Source organism: Acanthopagrus latus, chromosome 6 (assembly GCF_904848185.1).
Source record: "Acanthopagrus latus isolate v.2019 chromosome 6, fAcaLat1.1, whole genome shotgun sequence".
Lineage (NCBI taxonomy): Eukaryota > Metazoa > Chordata > Actinopteri > Spariformes > Sparidae > Acanthopagrus > Acanthopagrus latus.
In genome coordinates this window covers 16,570,766-16,593,160 of record NC_051044.1, presented here as the reverse complement: position 1 = coordinate 16,593,160, position 22,395 = coordinate 16,570,766, and the positions used below count along the sequence as shown (strand labels likewise).

The 22,395-nt window shown below is 41.2% G+C and overlaps 3 protein-coding genes across 7 annotated transcripts; 1 reads left to right on the top strand and 2 right to left on the bottom strand.

Annotated features, from left to right (window-relative positions):
- Positions 1–689: 689 nt before the first annotated feature.
- LOC119020804 (NCK-interacting protein with SH3 domain-like) lies at positions 690–12,332 on the bottom strand. 4 transcript variants are annotated; one of them, XM_037100478.1, is made up of 15 exons: positions 12,235–12,332; positions 11,722–11,812; positions 11,368–11,632; positions 10,346–10,458; positions 10,052–10,262; positions 9,051–9,126; positions 7,623–8,161; positions 6,359–6,529; positions 5,321–5,407; positions 4,836–4,974; positions 4,663–4,743; positions 3,984–4,112; positions 3,781–3,870; positions 3,513–3,685; positions 690–2,819 (listed from the first exon to the last, which is right to left on the bottom strand). In XM_037100478.1, exons 3-15 carry the CDS (start codon positions 11,536–11,538, stop codon positions 2,595–2,597), a joined length of 2,205 nt encoding a protein of 734 aa, XP_036956373.1. In that variant the 5' UTR covers positions 11,539–11,632; positions 11,722–11,812; positions 12,235–12,332; the 3' UTR covers positions 690–2,594. The 4 variants fall into 4 exon arrangements, with proteins under 4 accessions (XP_036956373.1, XP_036956374.1, XP_036956372.1 ...); XM_037100479.1 differs by lacking the exon at positions 12,235–12,332 and adding an exon at positions 12,068–12,195; XM_037100477.1 differs by having other exon boundaries at positions 11,368–11,812.
- On the top strand, positions 12,295–16,166 carry ndufaf3 (NADH:ubiquinone oxidoreductase complex assembly factor). The gene is made up of 5 exons (XM_037100550.1): positions 12,295–12,457; positions 14,258–14,453; positions 14,571–14,637; positions 14,919–15,019; positions 15,357–16,166. Exons 1-5 carry the CDS (start codon positions 12,369–12,371, stop codon positions 15,459–15,461), a joined length of 558 nt encoding a protein of 185 aa, XP_036956445.1. The 5' UTR covers positions 12,295–12,368; the 3' UTR covers positions 15,462–16,166.
- Positions 16,167–16,851: 685 nt separating this feature from the next.
- zgc:112334 (uncharacterized protein LOC619199 homolog) lies at positions 16,852–22,299 on the bottom strand. 2 transcript variants are annotated; one of them, XM_037100506.1, is made up of 12 exons: positions 21,050–22,299; positions 20,494–20,844; positions 19,933–20,040; positions 19,716–19,812; positions 19,474–19,608; positions 19,206–19,404; positions 18,974–19,105; positions 18,675–18,774; positions 17,862–18,033; positions 17,610–17,754; positions 17,457–17,511; positions 16,852–17,372 (listed from the first exon to the last, which is right to left on the bottom strand). In XM_037100506.1, exons 2-12 carry the CDS (start codon positions 20,533–20,535, stop codon positions 17,226–17,228), a joined length of 1,332 nt encoding a protein of 443 aa, XP_036956401.1. In that variant the 5' UTR covers positions 20,536–20,844; positions 21,050–22,299; the 3' UTR covers positions 16,852–17,225. The 2 variants fall into 2 exon arrangements, with proteins under 2 accessions (XP_036956401.1, XP_036956402.1); XM_037100507.1 differs by having other exon boundaries at positions 20,494–20,840.
- Between the last annotated feature and the right edge of the window lie 96 nt (positions 22,300–22,395).

The following is a 22,395-nucleotide window of genomic DNA, read 5'->3' as shown; positions in this document are numbered from 1 at the left end:
GTTACTTTGGATACTTGAAGTACCTTCAGCAGATTATACCTTTACTTAATTAAGGTTGATAGATAGATAGATAGATAGATAGATAGATAGATAGATAGATAGATGTTACTTCTTTACCTTTAAACAACAGCGCCAAAACCACGTTGATGGGTCAATGTCTTGCACCAGGGTGAATGGCTTATCTGTCTCAGCCACTTTGGCCCCTTTTATCACTAATTTCCACAACCTTGTAACTTCAGTGAGACGGTGGGATGAATCCTAAATGATTTATTTTGTGATGTTTCATTTTCAGTGTTTTCCACATAAGTGTGTATCCAGAGTTGCATAAATACAAAAACATTTGCGTATGTATTTATATAAATAAAGGAAGAAAAGGTTTAAAGGAAAGCACAAACACACACAGATGTGTTTAAAAAAATGGAAAAAGCTAAAGCAAAAAAAAGTAGTGTGTTTTGAAGAGACATGGGACACTGAATAAAAATCTATCAGTTTTCATTCACACTAAAGTTAAGACTTCCTGGATCCACTGAGCTGCTTTTGTCACACTTCATTCTCATCTTGTTTGATCTCACAGTACCAGTGTGACCTACATGTCTGGAAATCTCTGAATAAATGTTTTATAGCACTGTGAACTATGAACAAACGTGTGCGGCGCGGCAGTCACCCTCTCAACAACCAATCCCAACCACTTCCACTGTTAAAATATAGCTTTATTAGTCTTATTATAACACAGTCGTAGCACTTCTGCAGACAATGTTAATCCATGGAAAGACGAGACTCTCACCTCTCTCACACACACTGTAAACAGACACACAAATAATCAATGAATGAACAGTCAGACATTAATTTAAAAACTGATATCACTTCTCAGAATCAAGTTTCCAGTCGGGGAAGCCATGCCAGGGACAAAAAACAGATCAGTAAATTGGAGAACATCAATCACGACATCATTGGGAAGAAACAAGGAAAAGGTTAAGTGTCACTGTTAAAGTATTAAAACCACGAGGAGATAAAAGAAAATGCCCTGTTATTCCTCTCCGCTGTCTTGGGTTTTAGCAGAAGCATCAGGTAATAACTGGAAACCAACAACACTGACTAATGTATGAGCTCAGATAATAAGTGCAGAACATGTTTATCCTCCACGATCGGCCAAGACTCTGTATATTACAACGATATTACAAGTTGCTAGAAAGCCTTATTGCAGCACGGTTAGTTTGAATATGAACGCAGCATACGGACAGAAATCCTTCTGACCTTCAACAGCCAGTGACTCCTGACGCTTGAGAAGCTTTGCATATGTAAGTACAGAGTGATCATTTGAAGTGTTTGTAGGGCTGAAAGACACAAACAGTACCAGACTGAGAATACTGCAGACGGAGCCATGGGAGGGTCTCGGTATGTAGCAGCAAGAGTTACTCAGCCAGAAGCTGTGTAATGATAACACAGGGGTCGCATGAGTGTGCTTTTTTTTCACTAGAATACTAAACTCGTTCAGCTTTAATTTGAATCATAATGATTGAAGAAGTGAATGAGAGAGGAAGTCAGTTTTAAGAGCTGTATCCTCTATAAAGAAAACGATGACCTCAATAACACACAGTAGTTTGGTCCCACTAACAGGGAAGCACATAAAGGTTTGTAATGGCACTGTATCTGTAACATCACTTACATCTGCCCTTCTTCATGAAAATAATCTTTGAATTTGTTTTAAAAATCAATTTGGCTGAAGTTCTTTTGGTCAGAATAAAGTTCAGTCGTGTTTTTTTTTTTTTTAACATTAAAGTGTGTTTGCAGGTCTCAGTGAGAACAACTGAATATGTGGAAATTGTGTAAAGGCATTTGCGCATGTAATCTGATTAACTGCCTCCATTTGTGTCACTCAGCAGCTAAATTGCATCATGGGTAATGTAGGCACAGAGTTATAAAAAATGGAAGCAGTGAAATAACAATTGTTAAATTAGTTAAACCAACTGTCCATAACGAGTCCAACAGTGTGTGATGCAGACCAGTCAACTTCTTTTCTAAATCTGGTGCCTACATGACCCACAATGCAACTTAGCCACTGACTGACATCTTTCGAGGCAATTAATCAGATTACATACAGCTTCCTCTGGAGCCACAAAAGGCTTCTATTACTTTTTTCACTTGTGCAGTAGACCTGTAAACACACTTGAATGTGTAAAACCATTTAATATTCAAAATACTAAGAGTACATTAATTACAGTTATTTTACGTGTGACTTTTAAGGTAATTATTGCTCAGGATTCACTGTGCAACAGCTCCATGGTTTGGCCTATAGTGTGGCTATTTTTAAACTCCATATGTGACTAAACCTCACAGGTTCTTTTTACATTTGTCACATGTTTCCCTTCTTGAAAAACCTCCAACTCTTTTTTCAACTGAAGTTCATGTGAAAAGAGAAAAACAACATCATGTTCATGCTGCAGCCCCGGACTGCGAGTCCAAGAAAACATTGGCAAGGCCGATTAGCTTCTCTCTTTACAGGCTGGCACAGAATATGTCAGTTCTTCTTCTTATTGTACCTCCCTGCAGTAGACAGGAGCAGACTACAGTGTGCGAGCGTGATACTGATATGGTTAGTCCTGGTTCTCACTGATCTGTGGGAACTCTTTGTAGATCTGCTGTACGATTAGCTTATCCATCTGTTTCGCTGTAGCGCTCCCTTCGTCCTCCCCCGGGTCTTCCTCCTCCCTGAGAATCCTCTGCAGCGCCCCCTGCAGGTCGGACAGGCGGTGCTGGTGCTCAAGGTAGTCCGTTGAGCGCATTATGGAGTGCATGAGGGAGAGATACTCCATCCGCAGCTTCACAGGGAGGGCCAGAAAGGAGATTATAATCAGATGTGTTAACAAACTGCTGATACATCATTAAAGGAATGAATCAACATTTGGGAAATATGCAGGTAAACCAAACATTTGGATTGCACACTTTTTGTGTGGATTAAACAAACAAGATCTTACATGTTATTTACTGAGCTTTAGAGGAACCGGTAAGAGTATGTCATTACTTTGGACAGAGCCAGTCTGCTGTTTCCACCTGTACCTTGTATTTTGGCTAAGCTAAGCTAACCGGCCTCTGAGAGTAGAGCTGCCGATTATTTTCTGGATTAATTGATTAGTTTGGTCTATGAAATGTTAGAAATGACTGTACAATGTTGATCATTATTTTTTCCAAAGCCCAAGACGACATCCTCAAATGTCCTGTTTTGTCCACAACCTGAAGATATTGTTTACTGTCATAGATGAATTAAGAAACCAGAAAATATTCACATTAAAGAAACTGGAATCAGAAAACTTTTTACTCTTCTTTTCATGAAAGATTCTTCAACCAGTTGATCGATTCTAAAAAGAGTTAGCGGATGATAAAATTGTTGACAACTAATCGTTGCAGTTCTACAAGAGAGTTTCTGCAGCAAAAAGCAGTGTTTCACTAAATGTGAAACTATTCCTTTAAAGACCGAGAACAATCAGTAGCTGTGCGGCGTGTCCAGTTCTCACCTTGTCTCCAGGTGAAAGGTCAGATATTTGTCGAACCGCGATGTCAATCATCACCATCATGTCAGTGCGGTAGAAGATGTCCGCCGTCTCTCGGTTGGCGAAAACATCCTGCAGGAACTTGAGCACCGCGTGTGGAGCGGGCGGGGTGTGTTTGAACATACACACAGGATCATCTAGGAGGTGGAAGCAAACAGTGAGTAACAACGTCAGCAGACTGAAAGCTCTGATGCAGAATGAGAAATGTGACGGGCCAAAAATGTTCTCTTACCGCCTCTGTTCAGAAGCAGCAGCACTTTCTCTGACAGGATTTTGACATTTTTCTTCTTCAGTTCCTGCATGATCACATTGTTGCTGGGAGCTGGGTGACGCAGACAGAAAAGTATTTATGGTGAAACAATACAAGCTTTACTTTTTCTGTGTGTTTCTGCTACGACAAAGCAAAATGCCTGCTGTGAAAAGATCCATTCTCACCTGTGTGGTGCAGGTTGAAGGACAGCACGAGGTTCAGGAAGATGTCGGGCAGCTGCTCAGTGGGATCAGATGGAAGTCCGTCCTCCACCACACCCAGCAGAAACTCAACAAAGTCAGCATTCAAATGTTCTGAAAGCAGGGATTATCTTAATTAAAGAACACATTATCCCTTTAATGCACCTTTTAATACATGCACGTCAAGCGTCTAGATCAGTTCAGCTATGGGAAAGCCTTTGTAACTTGTCAAACGGAGTGAAAATGCATCGTCATGAAGGTAAACACAGTTGCTTTTCACTATTTTGGAAAGAATCAACATTGTTCATCGATGATCAGAGCACCAGCGTGCAACTCTTTTGGTTGTAGATGAGCTCAGTAACCTGTGAAGTGCTACAAAACATTTTCATCTGTCGCACCGGTGCCCCTGAGATTTATCTGCTCTGATCTTTTTCAGAAAAATGTAGCCTAAAGAAATGTTTTGGAGGTTATTGCAATTTCTTGTTGCATTTGCTGAAATTTAAATAAAGAACAAACCATTATCTGCACCTTTATTCCTGTTTATAATCATTAACATAATGCATTAAGATATTATATTAAAGTGTATTATTGGGTGCACCTAAAGTATGTGCTGGAGTGCTTGTGATGCCTAAAATATATATAAGATATAAAGCTTCATCCATACCATAGTGATGATATGGCACCTGTTCGCCCATTGAGAAGATCATGGTGAGAACCAAAGCTGTGTAACACATCTTCTGGTGTTCTGAGGAAAGACAAAACAGACGAGAAACACTCAATCAAAGTCTCAAAATAATCTGAAGCTTGGAGAGTGTGACGACAGTTAAATATTTTCACCCTGTGTGTCAGTCTGAAGGTCCCGGGCCAGCTCCATGGGGAGGATGGAGTTGAGGAGGTTGGAGATGAGAGCGGCGTCCAGGCTGCACATAGCTCCGAACACTTTGAGCAGCAGCAGGCGCAGAGACACACGATGCTCCTGCACGGTCACACGGTGGCAACAATGAGGCAACACGGACCAAACGTACACTGAACATCACTGACATGCTCACTGACATAATAATGCCGCAGATTAAAACATCCAGACTAAAAACTGGATGGACTTGCGACTCTGCAGGATGCTTTATTTAGCAACAACATTTCAAAGAATATTATTCATATATTGTGCAGTTCAGCTGCAAGGAAGAAAAACGAGTGTATTCAAAGAGATTAGTCCTTCAAGAGGTATCACAATAACATACTCTGTAAGTAAATGACGCTGATGATGTTTTCCTTGAACACAGGTTTGTGAAAAATAAATTAGATTTGTTATTATAATGTCTCACCATCTGATAATATGAAACCAGAGACTGCACGTTCTCATAGTCGTTGGCCTTGCACAATCTCTTACACACCTCTGGATCTGCATCAGTCTGAGGAGGGTAAAAAAAAAAGAAAAAGCGCATTTTAGATGTAACAGCGATGATTTAACAACATAACTTCATAATCTGTTGGACAGTCGTGGTCCGCGGACACAGCAGAGGATTACAGGGCCCATTAAAAACAGCTCAACTGGACGTCCCGACCCTGATCTGAGTGTCTGAGGGTTCGGGACAAACTGCCAACAAAGAATATTTGGCAGAGTTTACAGATTCAGCCTGTAACCACACTGTTGGATTTGTAAAGTCGTCTGAGCCGCTCTGATCCTATCAAACATGTCTGGTATTTACAGCACAACATCTGGACGCGTCCTGTGGGCACATCACGGTCTCATCCCAGTAGAAAACTTTTCATGTTATGATGATGATGATGATAATAAGGATGGGGATAATGATGCAGTATCAAACAAGACACTTATAATGTGTTGAATTAGTGGCCTCATATGTTTAACCCACTGAATACTGTCCCTCCAGACTCACATCATCTTTTGTAAAGTGCATTTAAACAGGTTACTTTACCATAGCATATTAATATGAAATGATTCATGTTTGATCAAAAGAGTTCTTGTGTAAGCTGATATTTTGCTTTTTTGCTGACGTTATTTTAATTATTTCAGATATTTTTAAAGTAACAATATCCAGCTTCTTAAACATGAGGATTTGCTGCTTTTCTATCTCATTTATGACAATGAATGACAAGTCTTTGGGTTTTTAATAATTATTTCACATATCATGGGCTACATTTTTTTGAAAATGATTGTTATTGCCACTGTTTATATAAATGATATGAATAGCTGTGAAATCCATATTAACAGGTATGACAGTCAGTCAGGACTTTTCGTAGCTTTTTAGACAGAAATCTGACAACATAGATTGATATGAATAAGCTTATTTCCAGGACAGAGGTCAACAGCTCCCTCCACCAGTAACAACATATCATCATACCAGTATCTTCAGCAGCTCTTCCAGGTAGCAGGCGATGAGAGCGTGGTCTTCATGAAGCGCCCAGCTGCGCTGCTGAGAATCGTCTCGGTGACGCGCGAGGTCGCTGAAGATCACTTCCAGCCTCTGTTCGTCGTGACACACCTGACCCTGCGGCAGCCCTGCACCCAGATCCTACAGAGGTATAAATAAAACACTGTGACACTTCTGCATCAACCTGAAATACCAGTACAGAGGAACATGATGAAGACAGGTGGATAATTTAGACATCGAGGTGGAGTTCACGCTGAACATCTCTCTAATACAAACACTCGCCGTGTTAAACCTGCAATTATCATTAATGGGGCGTGAAAAAAAAGAGACCTAAACATGACATTGACAGATAATCACCTCATAAAGTTTTGATGACAGTTGCTTGTCTATTTCCATAACCAGACAATGTTTATGAGTTTTTTTCCACCCAGTTCAACAGAGATTGATGAGAGTGGTGTCAGTGAAAGAAACAGCAGATATGTGAAACATAAAACCAAAACAATGAGCTGAGAGATACTACAAAACTCTGAATTACAGAGTCGGGTGATCATTTTCTGTAGGTTCACTATGAATGACCCTTTTTACATCATAACTGGTCATCATCTCATCTCAGTTCATCTTCTGATAACATAAAAAAACATTGATTAGAGCAGCTTTAAAGGATAATACCAGTGTTTTTTCTCTGCTGAACAATAGATTGTCTGCACTATTCTCTGTTATTCATTTCAGAAGTATTCATAACACATACGGACTTGAAACTCGTCTGAGCTACTACCCTCGATTTGTACTACGAGTGTTTTCAGAAGCTCAAGTTGCGTGTTCTCTATTTAAAAACACATGGACGAGACCTTTAATAACCCACAGAGTATATAAGTCTTTTTAATTGGATGAGCGTGAGTGTGCACACGTGTCACCATGTAAACACGAGATGCAGCCAGAAGCTTTCAGTGATCCCCGTTTGAGGTTATATTACACCCAGAGAGAGAAACAGAAATATCTGCCAGGAAAGAATCGGCAGCTTGTTTCATGCATGGTTTGTTGCTGCAATGACTGAATTTAAGAACAGGAAGTGAGAGAGTGATACTGCGACAAGCGTCCCCTGAGTCTCAACACCACTCCGAGAAATGGCGGCTAAATGCAGACTGAGCTGTAACTCTAAGCGACACTGGTATTCTCCTTTAGGCTGGCAAGGCTCCGGGATGCTGAATCATGATGTGATGAAAACAAATCTGACCTTGCTCTCCACCAGCGAGAGGAGAACCTGCTCCAGAGCCGACGAGGCTTGAGGTAAGGCCGTCTGCAGGTGGCCCACCACCACACCGACAGCAACCCGTGACAACTCGTAACTCAAGCTTGTGTTCTTCCGTACCAGCTCGATCAGCTCGGCCCCGATCGTCATGGGAACCGGGGTAGTGGGGCTGCCAGGGGGGCTCTCAGCAACAGACGGGGGGGCGACGGGCCATTCACTCTCCGGCAGCTCCTCCACAGCAGGCTGTGAAGGAGGGGCGGGCTGAGGAGGCTGCGGAGCCGGGCTCTTCTTCCCAGGGGCCGGCTGAGGAGGGCAGTCTGAGGGAGGCCCATCGAGAGGCGGAGTGGTGGGCTTCACACGGGATGGCACGGGAGGAGGGGGGGTGCTGGAAACACTTGGCAGGCTGACATCTGAGGAGACCTGTGAGTGGGAGGAGCCAGACTCTATGGAGGTGGTGCTGATTGTGAGGGAGGGTGCAGGGGACGGAGGGAGAGAGGACACTCTGGAGGGGACGTCCGGCTCTGCTGTGAAAGAGAGAGAGAGACAGAGCTCCAGTTACAGAGAGGAGAGCGAGTAGGAATGACCTGACTAAGAATAGAGCGTGTTTGTGAAGCACGAAGCTGCAGCAGCAGGTAGCATCAGCTAAAAGAAGCAGCAGAAACTGTAATCTGCGATGACGACGTGTGTAATATTGTGAATACACACTGCTGCTCCTGATCTTTAAATGTCGATAACTTTTTGCAAGACTGGACAAGAAAATAGGGCTCAACTGTACAATGGCTGCTTATCTTCTGGAGAGACTTTGAGGATTACATATGATGCAAACACATTATTACTGTCATCACTTGTTTTGAATGTAGACCGCAATTCGTGGACAGCTGTTAACTTTTTTTTCACTTTTTGTACTCATAAAGCAAAATGTTTTAATTCAACCACACGGTTTAAATTGATTGTAATTGTAAATCTGATTGTTACTTTGAGTCTCTAAAATTACAGAAACTAAAAATGAATGAAGGGTCATTAAGTCACTGAAGCCTGCTTTGGTGCCAGACTGTGGTGACAGCTGTATTGAAGTCCACGGGAGGTGCAAAAAGAAAAACACTAAAACCCCACACATCTACGTCGCATGAAGAAAGGCCTCCAGAAAATGAAAGACCACCATTCAGAGAGCAGGTTAACGTCCATGCATCTCCCATAGACTTCAATACAGCTGTCATCACAGTCTGGCACCAAAGCAAGACGCAGTGATGTGATGACCCTTCCTCTTTTTTAGGTTCCTTGTCTTAAACTTGTAGCAAATTAGATATGCATGTCAGTAGCTAAAGCTGAATGGGTTTGACTGATTGTTTGTACATTTCTTAACTAAATAAAGAAATACCACAGAAAAAAAAATGGTTCTCTCTGAGTTCCAACCTGAACGCCGGCTGTTTCGCTGCTTCTCGGGGGGAGGAGGGGTGATCGGAGCCGCACGCCGAGCCTGAGGAGGCACCTGCAGGAGGAAATAGGGAAGTGAAATTGAACAGATTTGAACATTGTGAATGTGTACAACATGAGCATGTTGTCGATTTAACTGACACTGCCTCCAGAGAGGTGCTGCCAAGAGACATCATTATTGATAAGTTGATTGTTGTCCTTCATGATCAATTCTGTAACATCCTGATATCATTTTTACCCATGAAGGCCAAAGAATGATTTTTCACCAGGACATGATATAACTTTTTCTGATAAACTGATCAACAGCCGCTGTTTGCAAACACCTATGAGGTAGGATGATCACAACATGATCATTAGTGGGTTATAAATAACAAAGCAAGCAACCTCAATTCAAAGAGTGCTTTTCATAACAGAGGTTAGAAGCATGTAGAGAAGGAGGGAGATGAATATAGGGCTGCAACCTAATGATGATTCCAATTATCAATTAACATGTTGATCATTTTCTTGATTAATCAATTAGTTGTACAATCCATAAAATGCAAGAAAATGCTGAAAAATATCGATTGTTTTTGTCCACAAGCCAATGAAATTCATGTCTACTGTCACAGTAGAGAAAAGAAACCAGACAATAGTTGCATTTGAGGAGCTGAAATCAGAACAACTTTGACATTTTTTCACGAAAAGTAACTCAAAACTATTAATTCATTACCAAAATACTGTAGTTTGCGCATAATTTATAGTTGTGATCTAACTGACCAGTCGTTGTAGCTTTTTATAACAATAAAATAAAAAAAGAAGCAGAACAAGTAAAATCGAGAAAAAGCACCAAAAAGTGGCTTTCAAGAAGCTCTGATATTTTTATAAGCCTGCATAAAGTAGACTTGCAAGTGTCAAAGAATATAAACAACAGCTCTTAATGTTTGATCCTGTTTATTCACTTCATATAAAACATTTAAATGTGCACTATGTGGGTGTGCTACCTGGTAAAAGCCCTGCTCTCCTGGCATATTGTCCATGCTTCCTGATAACGGCATGCTGCCCTGTCTTCCGTAGTCTCGGGTAAGGCCATTGGGTGGAGGGGGGGTCTGACTGAGCGATATTTCACTGCTGGAAGATGGGAGGCCTTGTTTGTGACTGGCGGACGAGGAACTTCGTCGTGCGAGGGTCTCCTTTCTGTGATGGATCAACTTTCTACAACGGAGGAGAATAAGGATTAACATTCAGATTCATTGTCAGTGTAATATCTTGTGTTCCTCACATGCTTTGTGACTCACTGTAGAACATCTCTCTGCTCCAGATTGTATTTGCCTCCATTTTTTAAGGCCACATTATGGATTCCTTCGATTGCTCTGTCAATAGACTGCAGCACCTCGTCCTGTTCCGGAGCCTGAGAATGAGTACACAGAGGGAGGAGGGGATGAACGCATTAAATATTCATCAACATAATTATTAAACTTTAAGCAAAAACCGAGCTGAACTGTGGCTCGAGGACATGTGTGACTCCGGGCTGAAACAAACTGGGGCAGTTATCTAACAAAAAAAACAAACAGCCTTTTAACCAAGTGACACATGTGCTCAGCGAGGCCTCACATTCAGGCTCATTAAACCTCCACAGTCAATGTCATTAACAACGAGAGACAGAGAGAGAGACAGAGAGAGAGCATTCCTACTCTGAGTCTGTGTTTCCACAAAATACATGCTGTGACTAGTTCAGGATCCTTGGAAAACAGAGTCCCCTCACTGCAGGGCACTTGTGGGTGTGACTGGGAGAAAAGCAGCTATGTGGAAGGCAGTAGCTACTTATTAAACAATGACAAGGATGGTGGAGAGTGATGACAGAGATTCACAGGAGCAGATGATACTAGTTTGAGCGTGAAAATCAAAGGGTTTCTGTCTCTGGATCTGTCCTGTCTCATATCCTAGTCTGTATCATCCTGTCCTGTCATCATGTCCCATCCTTTCCTGTCCTATCCCGTACCTCCTCTCTGTCGCAGTGAGCAGCTGCAGTGCAGAAGGCCAAGTCTCCACATCATGCAACCTTTCCAATAATTCATGGCTTCCTCTGCAAAGCGTGCATTTTATCCTTTTCCTAGAAAAACACCAAGCAGTCAGCTTCAACATGGCCTGCGCTGCAGCACATACAGTCCACTTACATGGGCTCTGTCTCCCTCGATCTCATCAGTCCTTTCCTTACTACGCATTCACCCACTTCACCCCGAGCTGCGACATGGTCACGGCTTGTATTCAATGGGGCAAATAAAGAGAAACACACCCATGTCAGAGAGGAGGTGTTTACCTGGATTTTCTCGATGTATGAAGCTGGGATGTAGCCGGTCTCCCCCGAGCTGCAGCGGGACCCCAGCCACCAGTGTTTGTTGCTCCTCTCCAGGATTAAGAAGCTTTCTCCGGCCGCGAAGTGCAGCGAGTTGGGCTCCGCGGATCGGAAGGCGTACAGAGACCGGTACATACTTCTATCTGCACTTTAACGCGCCGAAATGAGCCGAGACAGAGAGAGAGCCGGTGTAGGAAGATTGGGCGTCTCCGAGTGGGGAATATCTGCTCTGCTGGAGGTGATTTAAAGAGGCTATGAAGGCATGGCCACGGAGGATCGCTGCTGTCTATTTACAATGTAGCCCTCGGATCATCTGACCTGTGACTGGTGCCAGTAAACACCGCAGGGGGCGCTGTTGATCCGTGAACACGCCCCCCAGGCATTTTAATCAAAGGCAGAGCCCGGACATCTAAAGATTTCGTAAAATATACTAGAAATTAGAATGAAATAAAATAAAGTTTTTAAATACACATTTGATTTGTATATCATACAATTGTATTCCTGTCAAATATGATAAAACTGTGTAGTTCTTTGTAGGTGGGTGTTATTCCCAATCCCACAGACTACAGCTGTAATAATGTAGTACTATAATAGTACTCTGTTAATACTTAAAACCATACTGAAGCTTATTATGGTGTTTAAGGAGGAAGAAAATCTACACTACCGTAGCTAGGGCTTCAGTTGCTAGTCAGTTGGCATAGCATTTAGCTAAGCTAGCAGCTGATATGAGTTATTTAACTATCTTTTCGTTTCACACAATATAATGCATATGTCTATGATGGATACAAGTGTGGATAAAAATATTAATCTAACAAAAACACGACGATTTACCATTGAGTTAAAGCTTTTTAAACCGGAAATCAAATCTGCTCGACTTCGCCTTACACAACACCGGAAACAAGCGGCTGCTGGTGTCACACAGAATTCAGTCCCCCGTGTCTGTCACCGGTTTTCGCTCCGTCAAGATGGCCAGTGCGGTGTGTGCCAGATTCCTGCTTCAGAGAACAACACAGGGGTTTCTCTTCTCCTCCAGGGCAGTGCCCGCTTTCTCAAGGTATGTTAGGTTAGCACTCAAGGCTCGTGAGTCCTTAAAGATGAATATTATTACTCACTACGTTGATTTAAGCAGCTGTCCCCTCCTCCCCTCTGTGGAGCCAGACGAGGACATTGAAACATCATGTTATTGTTGAAATACATGTTCTGTCGCATGATTTTTAGATCCTGTATCCAACAGAGGCGACTTTGTTTATGAGCTATGTTTTGCATTTAGTGTTATTCCATCACATTATTATAGGTGCAGTCATGTCCTGTGTGCATTTACTCTGTAGGTCATATTATGTCATGGGAGCAGAGATGTGAATAACCATTTATTTCCCCATGATAAATGTGTCACTTTTTAATTAATCTGGTAATAATTACGTCTAGAAATTACAGATGATAGAGAAGCCATTGGCTGTAGCCCGAGACCAGCATATATGCATGAGCAAAATATTAATATATACGAGAAAATAATATATATACGGTACTTTCATAAAACAATTATGTGTTCATCAACCACAGGTGTCGACATAAGTTATAAGTTATTTCATTTTTTTTTCTTTCTTTCTCTTTAAGGTTCTGTCTGACTGTTTACTGTTTTGCTAAATGTTGACACATGTGATCAACAATCACTTAATTGTTTTGTGAAGATATATGGTTGTCCTATTGCAGATCACATAATTTTTTAGTTATGCAAATGCCGTGAGATGTTTGTAGGAGCTGTTTTGTATCTGATGAAGAAATGACGGAGCAGCGGTGACAAAAGGAAACGGTGTTTCCTGTGTAATTGTTTTATATCAGTGGTGGTAGCAGCTATATTTTTGTATTTGTGCCACATCTATTCTTGTTGGTCTTAGTTTTGGCTCTAGGGCTATAAGTGGTTTGCAACACTAATATAAATAATTTTAGTTAACCCTTCATGATTAAAGGGCTAGCTGTATGCACAAAGGATTAGGCTTATTAGTGTTGTGTTTTATTTTATATTGTTGTCCAGATTATAATGTCTTATTTCCAGTTATTACCAGGAGTGGTGGTAATGTTATAACTGAGTTTTATATGGGTTGACCATATCTGAGTGAATATCTTTTAGTTATCTGTTGTGGGGCAAATACAAGGTTGTTTTTCTACACTTTGTCATTATATATCTTGTTTAGAGTTTTTTGGGAAGTGGTGTATACTTTTATGTTTTTTTTCTCTATTATAACTGTATTATCTCTATTATATCAGGAACATCTTCTTAGCTAGTTTGAAAAAGCCGCTCTGGCTCCATCTGCTGGAGTCGGCCGTTACATTCACATTGTCTTCAGGCTGGGTCCCCTCACAAGTCCTTTTACTGCACTGCTTAAAAACCATCTGGCAGGACGGCAAGTTGACTAGAAAGAGCAGTGCTTCACATTTCTAAAACAAAAGATTGCTGAACGTGCTCAGATTTTTCTAACAGTCAGGAGGAAAAGTGTGGGAACAGGCTGAAATACGCTGGTGTTCCTTAGACAAGCAGAAATGTTCGTTTCTTGACAGCTTCTTTGCTGCAGGAACAGCCCTAAAGCTTTTGGCTGTGTGCCCTGTCAGTAGGTTGGCGTTAGAGTTTTGGCTTTTAAACTGGGCCACATGGCAACAATGCCGCAGTGCAGTCTGTTTTTTTTTGTTGTTGTTTTTTTTGTGAGATGTAAAGTGGTGGACAAAATGGAGAGACTCCCCACAGCTTGTCAGGCCACAATCCGTCTATACAATATCAGTGCTCACAGTAAAAAATGATCAGTCTTTCACACTTAATGCAGAATTGGTTCTAACTCAGTTTACGTGTCTTTGGTTCCAGCCCATTTCTGTCTCGTGCACATCGATTAGGTCCTAGTGATGATGAATTGTACCAGCGCACCACCGTGTCCGTCATGCAGAAGGAGCAGGGCAGCGGGGTCATGATCCTCAGCTACAGTCCTCAAGGATTCAACATTGACGGCAACAGAGTGTTTGGGCCCTGCGCTGTGCTGCCTCCTGCTATCCTCCAGTGGAACGTGAGACCAATATCCGGAAAATACTGTCACAGCTCCGTGTTTGTTGTGTCGTGGCCTGCTTTGTTTGACATTTAAACTAACGTCTCTGTGTTTATTGTTTTGAATGTCCCTTTGCAGGTTGGCACTTATAAAGACATCACTGAAGAAAGCATCTCACTTTTCCACATGCTTGAACCAAGAATAGGTAAAAGTCAAAGCACACTGACACACAGATAGGTGGAAAGATTTTAAGGAAAAACAACCATTCCTTTCACAATTATTCACTTATTTGATGTTTCTGAAGACGGTGGCGAAGAAAATCATCCAAAATCATCCTTCTTGTGACTGTGAAGGCCGTAACACGTGGTTCACTTGAGTTTTTCCATGCAGTTATTCTGGTTTTGCCTTGGTTCCGTCATTCATCAAGGTCAGTTTATGGCGTATTTAACTGAGATAAATACTTCCTGTTACTTGGTGTCTATGCAGAAATTCTTGTGCTGGGCACAGGCGCACGTCTTGAACGAATCAACCCCTCAGTTCTCGCTTTGCTCAAGAAGAAAGGGATTGCTGTGGAGGTGCAAGACACGGTAAAGTATGCATGCTCGGTGTCTTAGTACTACTGCACATGTGAAAAAAGTAGCATAAAGCCTTCTGTGGCTCCAGAGGAGGCTGCATGTAATCTGATAAATTGCCTCCAGTGATGTCACTCAGTGGACAAGTTGCATTGTTTTCCTATAACACTGCCACGCAGAAATGATCAAAAGTGGTGCACCAGAACAAGATATCACGCTTTTCCTTCATTTACAAAAGCTGGCACCTACGTTACCATCAATGTAACTTAAATCTGCAAAATAGGTGGAGTAGCCCTTTAAAACTGAGCTGCCTGTATTTACCTCTTTGTTTTTCATCTCTGCTGTGTTGCAGCCAAATGCATGTGCAACCTTCAACTTCCTGACGAGTGAGCGGAGACTGGCAGCCGCCGGTCTGATTCCTCCACCCATCAGCACGGCACTGGAGGTGCAGGAATAAGTGTTGTGATGGCAACAGAAACTTGGCTGATTTCTGCAGCTGGAGGTCAGCACTTTAGGAACAATCAGTGGGATGTGTTTCCAAAGGAACAAACAGCTCAGATCAGCTGCCATCAACTGATTTATTTGGCGATGAACGGTCAAATGTGTAGGATTTAAGAGGACTCTACTGGCAATTGAATATTACATTCATCATCTTCCACATAGTCTGTGATGTAGCAGCCATGTTTCTATAGTAGCCCAGAACAGACAAACCAAACACTGGCTCCAGAGAGGGACTTTTTAAGTGGCCACTGTAAGGGAGGGTGAGCGAGGGGTGTTCAGTTGGTTGGCAATCTGCTACCTCACCACTAAATGCCATAAAGTCCTACACATTGGACCTTTAAGGTGTTTCCCAGTCAGCCAAGCAGGGAGCTGATGATGAACTTGTTATGTTGGGTTTTATGTCAATTCAGGAGGCACATGATGAATGTGCTCATGTGAATAAAGTGGGGACACTCATGATGGATAATAAAGTAAAGTGTAACAGTATTCTTTTGAATAAAATATGTATTTGAAACCTTTACATTCAACAAACAATAACTGTCATGAATTTGATTTGTTTTTGTGTGTTGCGTAGATGTATAATAATATAATGTTATTTATTTTAAAAGACATCTGTGCAGCAGATAAAAGTTATCTGTAAATTAAAAAAAAAGTAAGAATTCTTTGTGTAAGAATGTGTTTCTGCCCTCCACCCCGAAGTGTCTGTGGCGCCTGTCCTTCACTCTGTTAAGCCTCTTTACTCAGTGCGTCTGTCCGTCCGGGGTGCCGCCACCAACAAGCTGCCTGTGTGCAGCACATGACATAATTCACTGGCTTTGTCCTTCTCACCCATAAGCTCCATAGATAAGAGAATCCGCAAATCCTCTGCACATCTCTGTGATTCATCTCTAATCATGTGCCTCTGTGCCACATGCCCAGAATGTTTAAATCCCTGTCGTTCACATGCAGGGTGCTGCATGATTACTTTAACCTGCTGCTGCTGGACATGAGTGGCACTGATAGTCAAGAATTCCAATAGACCTGCAGCGATTGCTCAATTATTACTTTAGTCGATTGAACGAAAATGAATTTCCAAATACTTTGAGGAATTGACTGATTGTTTTGGTCTTTATTCAAGCAACCTCCTTGAATGTCAAGATTGGCTGCTTCTTTTTGACACTCATAATAATAAATGAAGAGTCTTTAGGTTTAGTAATGTTGTTTGAACAAAACAAACAATAAATACATCACGCTGGGCTGTGATGAGCAATTTCCCCCATTTTATAGATAGACACAAGTAATTGATTTTGTTTTTTTTAGCAACCCTAATTTCAGTTACTTTAGAGATAATTACATTGATGAGTAAATAGTTTTAGTTGGCGTTTTTAGTTGGCGGTGTAAGAATAAAAAAAAAAGACAATAAAATGTAAGAATTGTGGAGCAAAGATGTTGTATTGATCATCACAGAGCATCACCTTGTCTCCAACAGAAAACACTGCAAAAGGACACAGATCACATTTCAAAGGACTGACAAAAGAAAAAGACATTTACACTGTTACTCAACAGCAGAAATTCACAAAGAGGAAGACACATTAGAGGAAAATACCCAACATTTATGTAGTACACTCAGCTTTCACTCTACACGCTACATAACACCCACTGCTATAACAAAACCATCCATATTGTTATCATGGCCTCCAGCTGTTGAATTATTTTTTTCCCATGATCTTAAAAGTCTTCCTCAGTCATCATCAGAGGTGTGAGACTGGTGTCTCTGCGATCCTCCGAAGCAGAGCTCTGCTCCTGTGATCCGATGGTACATGTCCTTGATGTCCTCACACTCACCCAAAAAGTGGTTTGTTGCGTCAAATGATCGGGACACAAATATCTATAGTGAGGACAGAGAAGAGAGAAGTCTGAGCCACCACACGGAATCACATTTTATTTTATGCTGTACGGAGAATCTCATTACCTGGCTGCTTTTTCCATCTTCGTTGGGAACTAGCAGATGATGGACTGAAACAAATCTAAATTCAAGGTGGCAAGAAATAACATCAATTAAATGTTGTTTGGAATGTAGTTTTTTTTAAAATATATAATTATAGACTTCAAAAGTGTCACTTACTTTTGCATGATGGGCTCGAGGAGCTCCAGACCTGGTTGAAGTTCTTTCTCCGGGTTGTTGGTCTCTACAGTTGTGCTCACTGTGGCGATGTACACCCCGTCTGAGGCCACGTTGTGGGCATAAGACACTACAGAGATGTAAATGTCTGCAAAGACAAGAGAGGGAAGAGAGAGAGAGACACACGTCACCACGGTAATAGTGATATTATGTAATTTATGCCTACAAATGCTTTGGCAGACAAGAAACAAGCACCTGATTTCCTGTTGAGCTGTGCTTGAGGGATGATGATTTGGCAGGATGTGGCCTCATGGGTGTTTTTAACTGGATGATTTAATAAACAGATGACTCTTATTACACGCCCCACTTTCCTCACTCGATTAGGAACGTAGCTCGGGTCGCAGATGAGCTGTTTACACTGGAACAGCTGTTAAAGAGAGACAAACACAAAATCCCTGAGTGCGCATTCGTCAGTGGTGGAGGAAGCATTCTCATCCTTTGTCCTACATCTCACTGACAGGCTCCTTTCTTGGTAATAATGAGACAATTTGATAAGAAATCTTACATATAGATGCATATCAGATGAGGGTTTAATTTATGACAAAACAATATATTTTATAAGGTTTTAATATTTTACATCTTCAAATATTTGAATATGTAAGACAGTGTTATAATGTAACTAAGTACATTTACCTCAGTGCTGTACGTAAGTAGACCTTTGATGTACTTCAATATATATATATATATATATATATATATATATATATATATATATATATATATATATATATATATATATATAATTTTGGATAGTTAAGAAATTTTACTTCAATCAATACGGTACTTTATGAGTTTTATTCACATTTTATACATAAAGGTGAGTTTCACTTTTACCAAAGTAATAACAAGACACAGTATGTTTACTTTGACTCAAATATGACTTTTGAGTACTTTTTGCAAGAGTAGTAACTTGTAACTGATATAATGTGCTTATAACAACTAGTTGACACTTTCTCAATACGTCCCACCTTCTTTGTAACTACCCTTCCTCGAGGTAAAAACACTTGCCTTCCCATCAGATTTCACAGCTTTCACTTTGCCGTTGTCCATCACGATCTCATCGACTGCTCTGTTCAGCAGGAAGGTTCCTCCGTACTCTGCACTCAGTCTGAAACACACAGAGGCAGGTTAGCTAATGTGAAGATGATTCATAGTGACTGTTTTCTTTGACTGCATCACTGAACGTTAAACAAGTAGTGGCAGTGGAAAATAGACAGTGAAACATTTGGATGCTGGATGTTGATCTCATTTCCCTGAATGGAGCAAGATGATAAACAGTTCCAAGTCTTGAGTGGTTATTTTGTCACCTGGCAAATCCCTGTGGTAGTTCTCCCAGCCCGTACACGGGGTAGATATATGGACTGGCCTTGTGGCGGGACAGAGACTCAGAGTACAGCTTTATCCGACGGATGGTCTCCACACATGGCTGGTCCAGGTAACTACAGTCATAGGGGGACGGTACATGAGACCAGAAAGGTTTTATCTCAAAGAATCATCTGTCATCACTTCTCATCTGGTTATTAAGTCCCCGTGACTGACCTCTCACTGCTGTGTAAGGCTATGGCATGACCTGTGAACTCAATGACGTCTAGTCCCAGATCAAAGCGGCAAAACAGTTCTCGCGTGGTCGTTTTTTTAGGATCCACGTCGTGGTAGGTCCGAGGGTTTCTCACGTCAAAGTTCAGGGCGTATAGCAGCATTTTCTTGAACCTTCTCTTGTCAAACATGCCCATCAGATCTAAAAGAGGAAGGTTTCTGTTAATATCATTAAACTGAGTTGGACAATCTTGGAAAAACAGCTCATCACCTGAAGCGTGGGCCTCTTCCTCGGTGCCGGGGACTTTGTGCACTTTGCCTGTTTTGTAGACATAGCTGCCTTCAATGACTTTGAAGTCCAGATACCGAGTGACCTCAGTGTGCACCAGCATTTTCACCAGCTCACCTGATGCAAACACAAAACAGAGAGTCCAGAAAATGCAATAACTTACACTGATATACTCTAAACAAAATGAAACACAAACATCAGGATGAACAGCAGCAGGCTCTCACCGTTGGCAAGAAAGAATTTGGGGATGAGGTCGATGTTCCACTCTTTTCCACGACCCATAGACTTACCAGGACCCGGAACCTTAAACTTCTTGTACAGCTGTAAAATTTAGAAAAAATAAAAAAGTAAAGAAGTGAACACAAATTGACATAGCTGCAGCTTTGTAAAAAACAAGATATGGATTGTCTAATCTTGGTGTTTGCGTTTGTGTCGACACACCTGCTCCAGGGGAGAGATGGATGCACACTCTCCTCCATAATAAGGATTCTTGTCGATGTGAAGAACCTTTTTCCCACTTTGGGACATTAAACCAGACAGGATGCATTCCTGAGACAGACAGTAAAGTGCACTGTCAGGACAAGGATCAAGGCTAGCATAATGACATCATCTAATTGTTGTAAATCCTTTAATCGGCACAAGAGGAGCCCAGAAGAGCTGCATGTGAATGATCAGTAAAAGTGTGAACATTTAACTCACAGACAAACTTTACCACCACTTACAGTGTAAGAGTAGCTTAAGCAACAAACAGGATAACAGGTTATTTAGTATAATTTTAGCTTGTCTGTGAGAAGTGTTTTGATTCTTTCAAGTATTCTGATTAGTCATTTCTTGGCACATGCAAATAAAGCTTTGGTAAAAACGTAGACACTAATCCGACATTTGGTCACGTAAAAGTTGTGGTTCAAAATAACCCAACTCTGTCACAATAGATACTACAGAAGGAATAATGAGTTGCTCACTGTACAGCAGGCAGTTTATAATAAAGACACATTTTCTTACCTTCAGTCCAGTTCCAAGCACAATAATATCATATTCCTGCATCCTAACAGTCAGTCCACTTGTTTGTCACTGCCTCACGGAGTCCCAGGGCTTTGCCTCAGCGTAGCCTGTTGCAGTATTGAGAATGTGTAGGTGTGTCTGTTTGTGGGTGTTTGTTTATGTGCGCTAGTGTATTTGTGTGTGTGTGTGTGGTCTGTCTGTGTGTGTGTGTTCTGTGTGTATGTGTGTATGTGTGTGTGTCTGTGAGGGGGCTTGTGAATATTTGCACACAGAGAGTCAAGTATGATGATGATAAGTGACTAATTGCTTCGTGTTCCCATTTTTCATAATCTTCTTAAGACTGGCACCTATCTGTGTGTGTGTGTGTGTGTGTGTGTGTGTGTGTGTGTGTGTGTGTGTGTGTGACAGAGAGAGAGAGAGAGAGAGAGAGAGAGAGAGAGAGAGAGAGAGAGAGAGAGAGAGATTGGTAGAAGGGGTGGAGTTTCCCAGTGACTGATGATTGAAGTATAAAATGAAGATGGTGAATTCATCAAGTTTTTACTGTTTACATACTTACTGTAATCGTTGCGTGCTGAGTTATTTTGTTGTGTTGTTGTGTTATTTTACTTTAGAGCCTAAAGTGAGTTTTTTGTATTGTCTATATGTTTGTAATCAAGTAAGAAACAGCAAATTGTACTACAAATTTCCCCTGTATATCAACAGCCCATACATTTTTGGTAGTTAATGCTGATGCGTTGAGAAGGATATTATGATTGTAGTTGGTCAAAATGCAACTAGTTTTAACTTTTTTCCACACTAGTGTATATCAATGTCCAGTTGCCCCAAAAAGGTTGCAAGAAAAACCTGAGAGGTCAAGAGATGATTAATAGAAGATGAAAGAAATAAAACTATGCTTCTGCTACACAAATATGTATTCACTTGTTTGGACTTAATCTTTTCATTAATGTTAAATATTGGATACATTTTACTTATTTGGGCCTTGAACAGATTTTTACTGAAACAAAATAAAACACATGCAACTAGTTTTAACTTTTTTCCACACTAGTGTATATCAATGTCCAAACTGAGGGTCAGTTGCTCCAAAAAGGTCGCAAGAAAAACCTGAGAGGTCAAGAGATGATTAATAGAAGATGAAAGAAATAAAACTATGCTTCTGCTACACAAATATGTATTCACTTTTTTGGACTTAATCTTTTCATTAATGTTAAATATTGGATACATTTTACTTATTTAGGCCTTGAACAGATTTTTACTGAAATAAAATAAAACACATTAGGAGTTTGAAGAGGTAGCGCCTCTTTCGAGGTGGAACTGCTAATAACTTATAGAGTTGTGTATCTGGTACACAACAAGAAACTTACTTGATTAATTGACATGAACAAGCAAACATACTTAAAATCTGTCAGAAATAGAGTTTGGAGCTGGAAAATTGTTTTGCTTGTTTTGCTTGACTCCTCAACATTCTTTTAATACTAGAGTCAATAGTGCAGTTGGATGATCAGCTAAGGCTCAAAGCACAAAAATACGTTTGCTTATATAATGACATTGTTTGATAGATCACCAATTGCTCAACGTTTTGATGATTAAATGATGTAACATCGGCTAAAACTCCAGCCATCTCCCTTCTGACGTCAACCTGCTACAACATCTCAGTTACCCATCATACCTTGAGACAAAAAAATGTCCGTGTCAGGGGTAGTTTCTTCGAGGTGGAGCTTGTTAACCTCACCGGGGCATTCGGGTGGCGAAGGTGGAGAATAGTTTCAGTAACTGGCACTGACTCCGCCGCGAGTTCCGGTCTACGCCGGACGAGCATTGCAGCGCATCCAAAGGCATGACCCTTCCTCCTCCGGCTCTGATTGGCTAATCCGGATATTTTTACCCGTACTCTAACCAATCTCA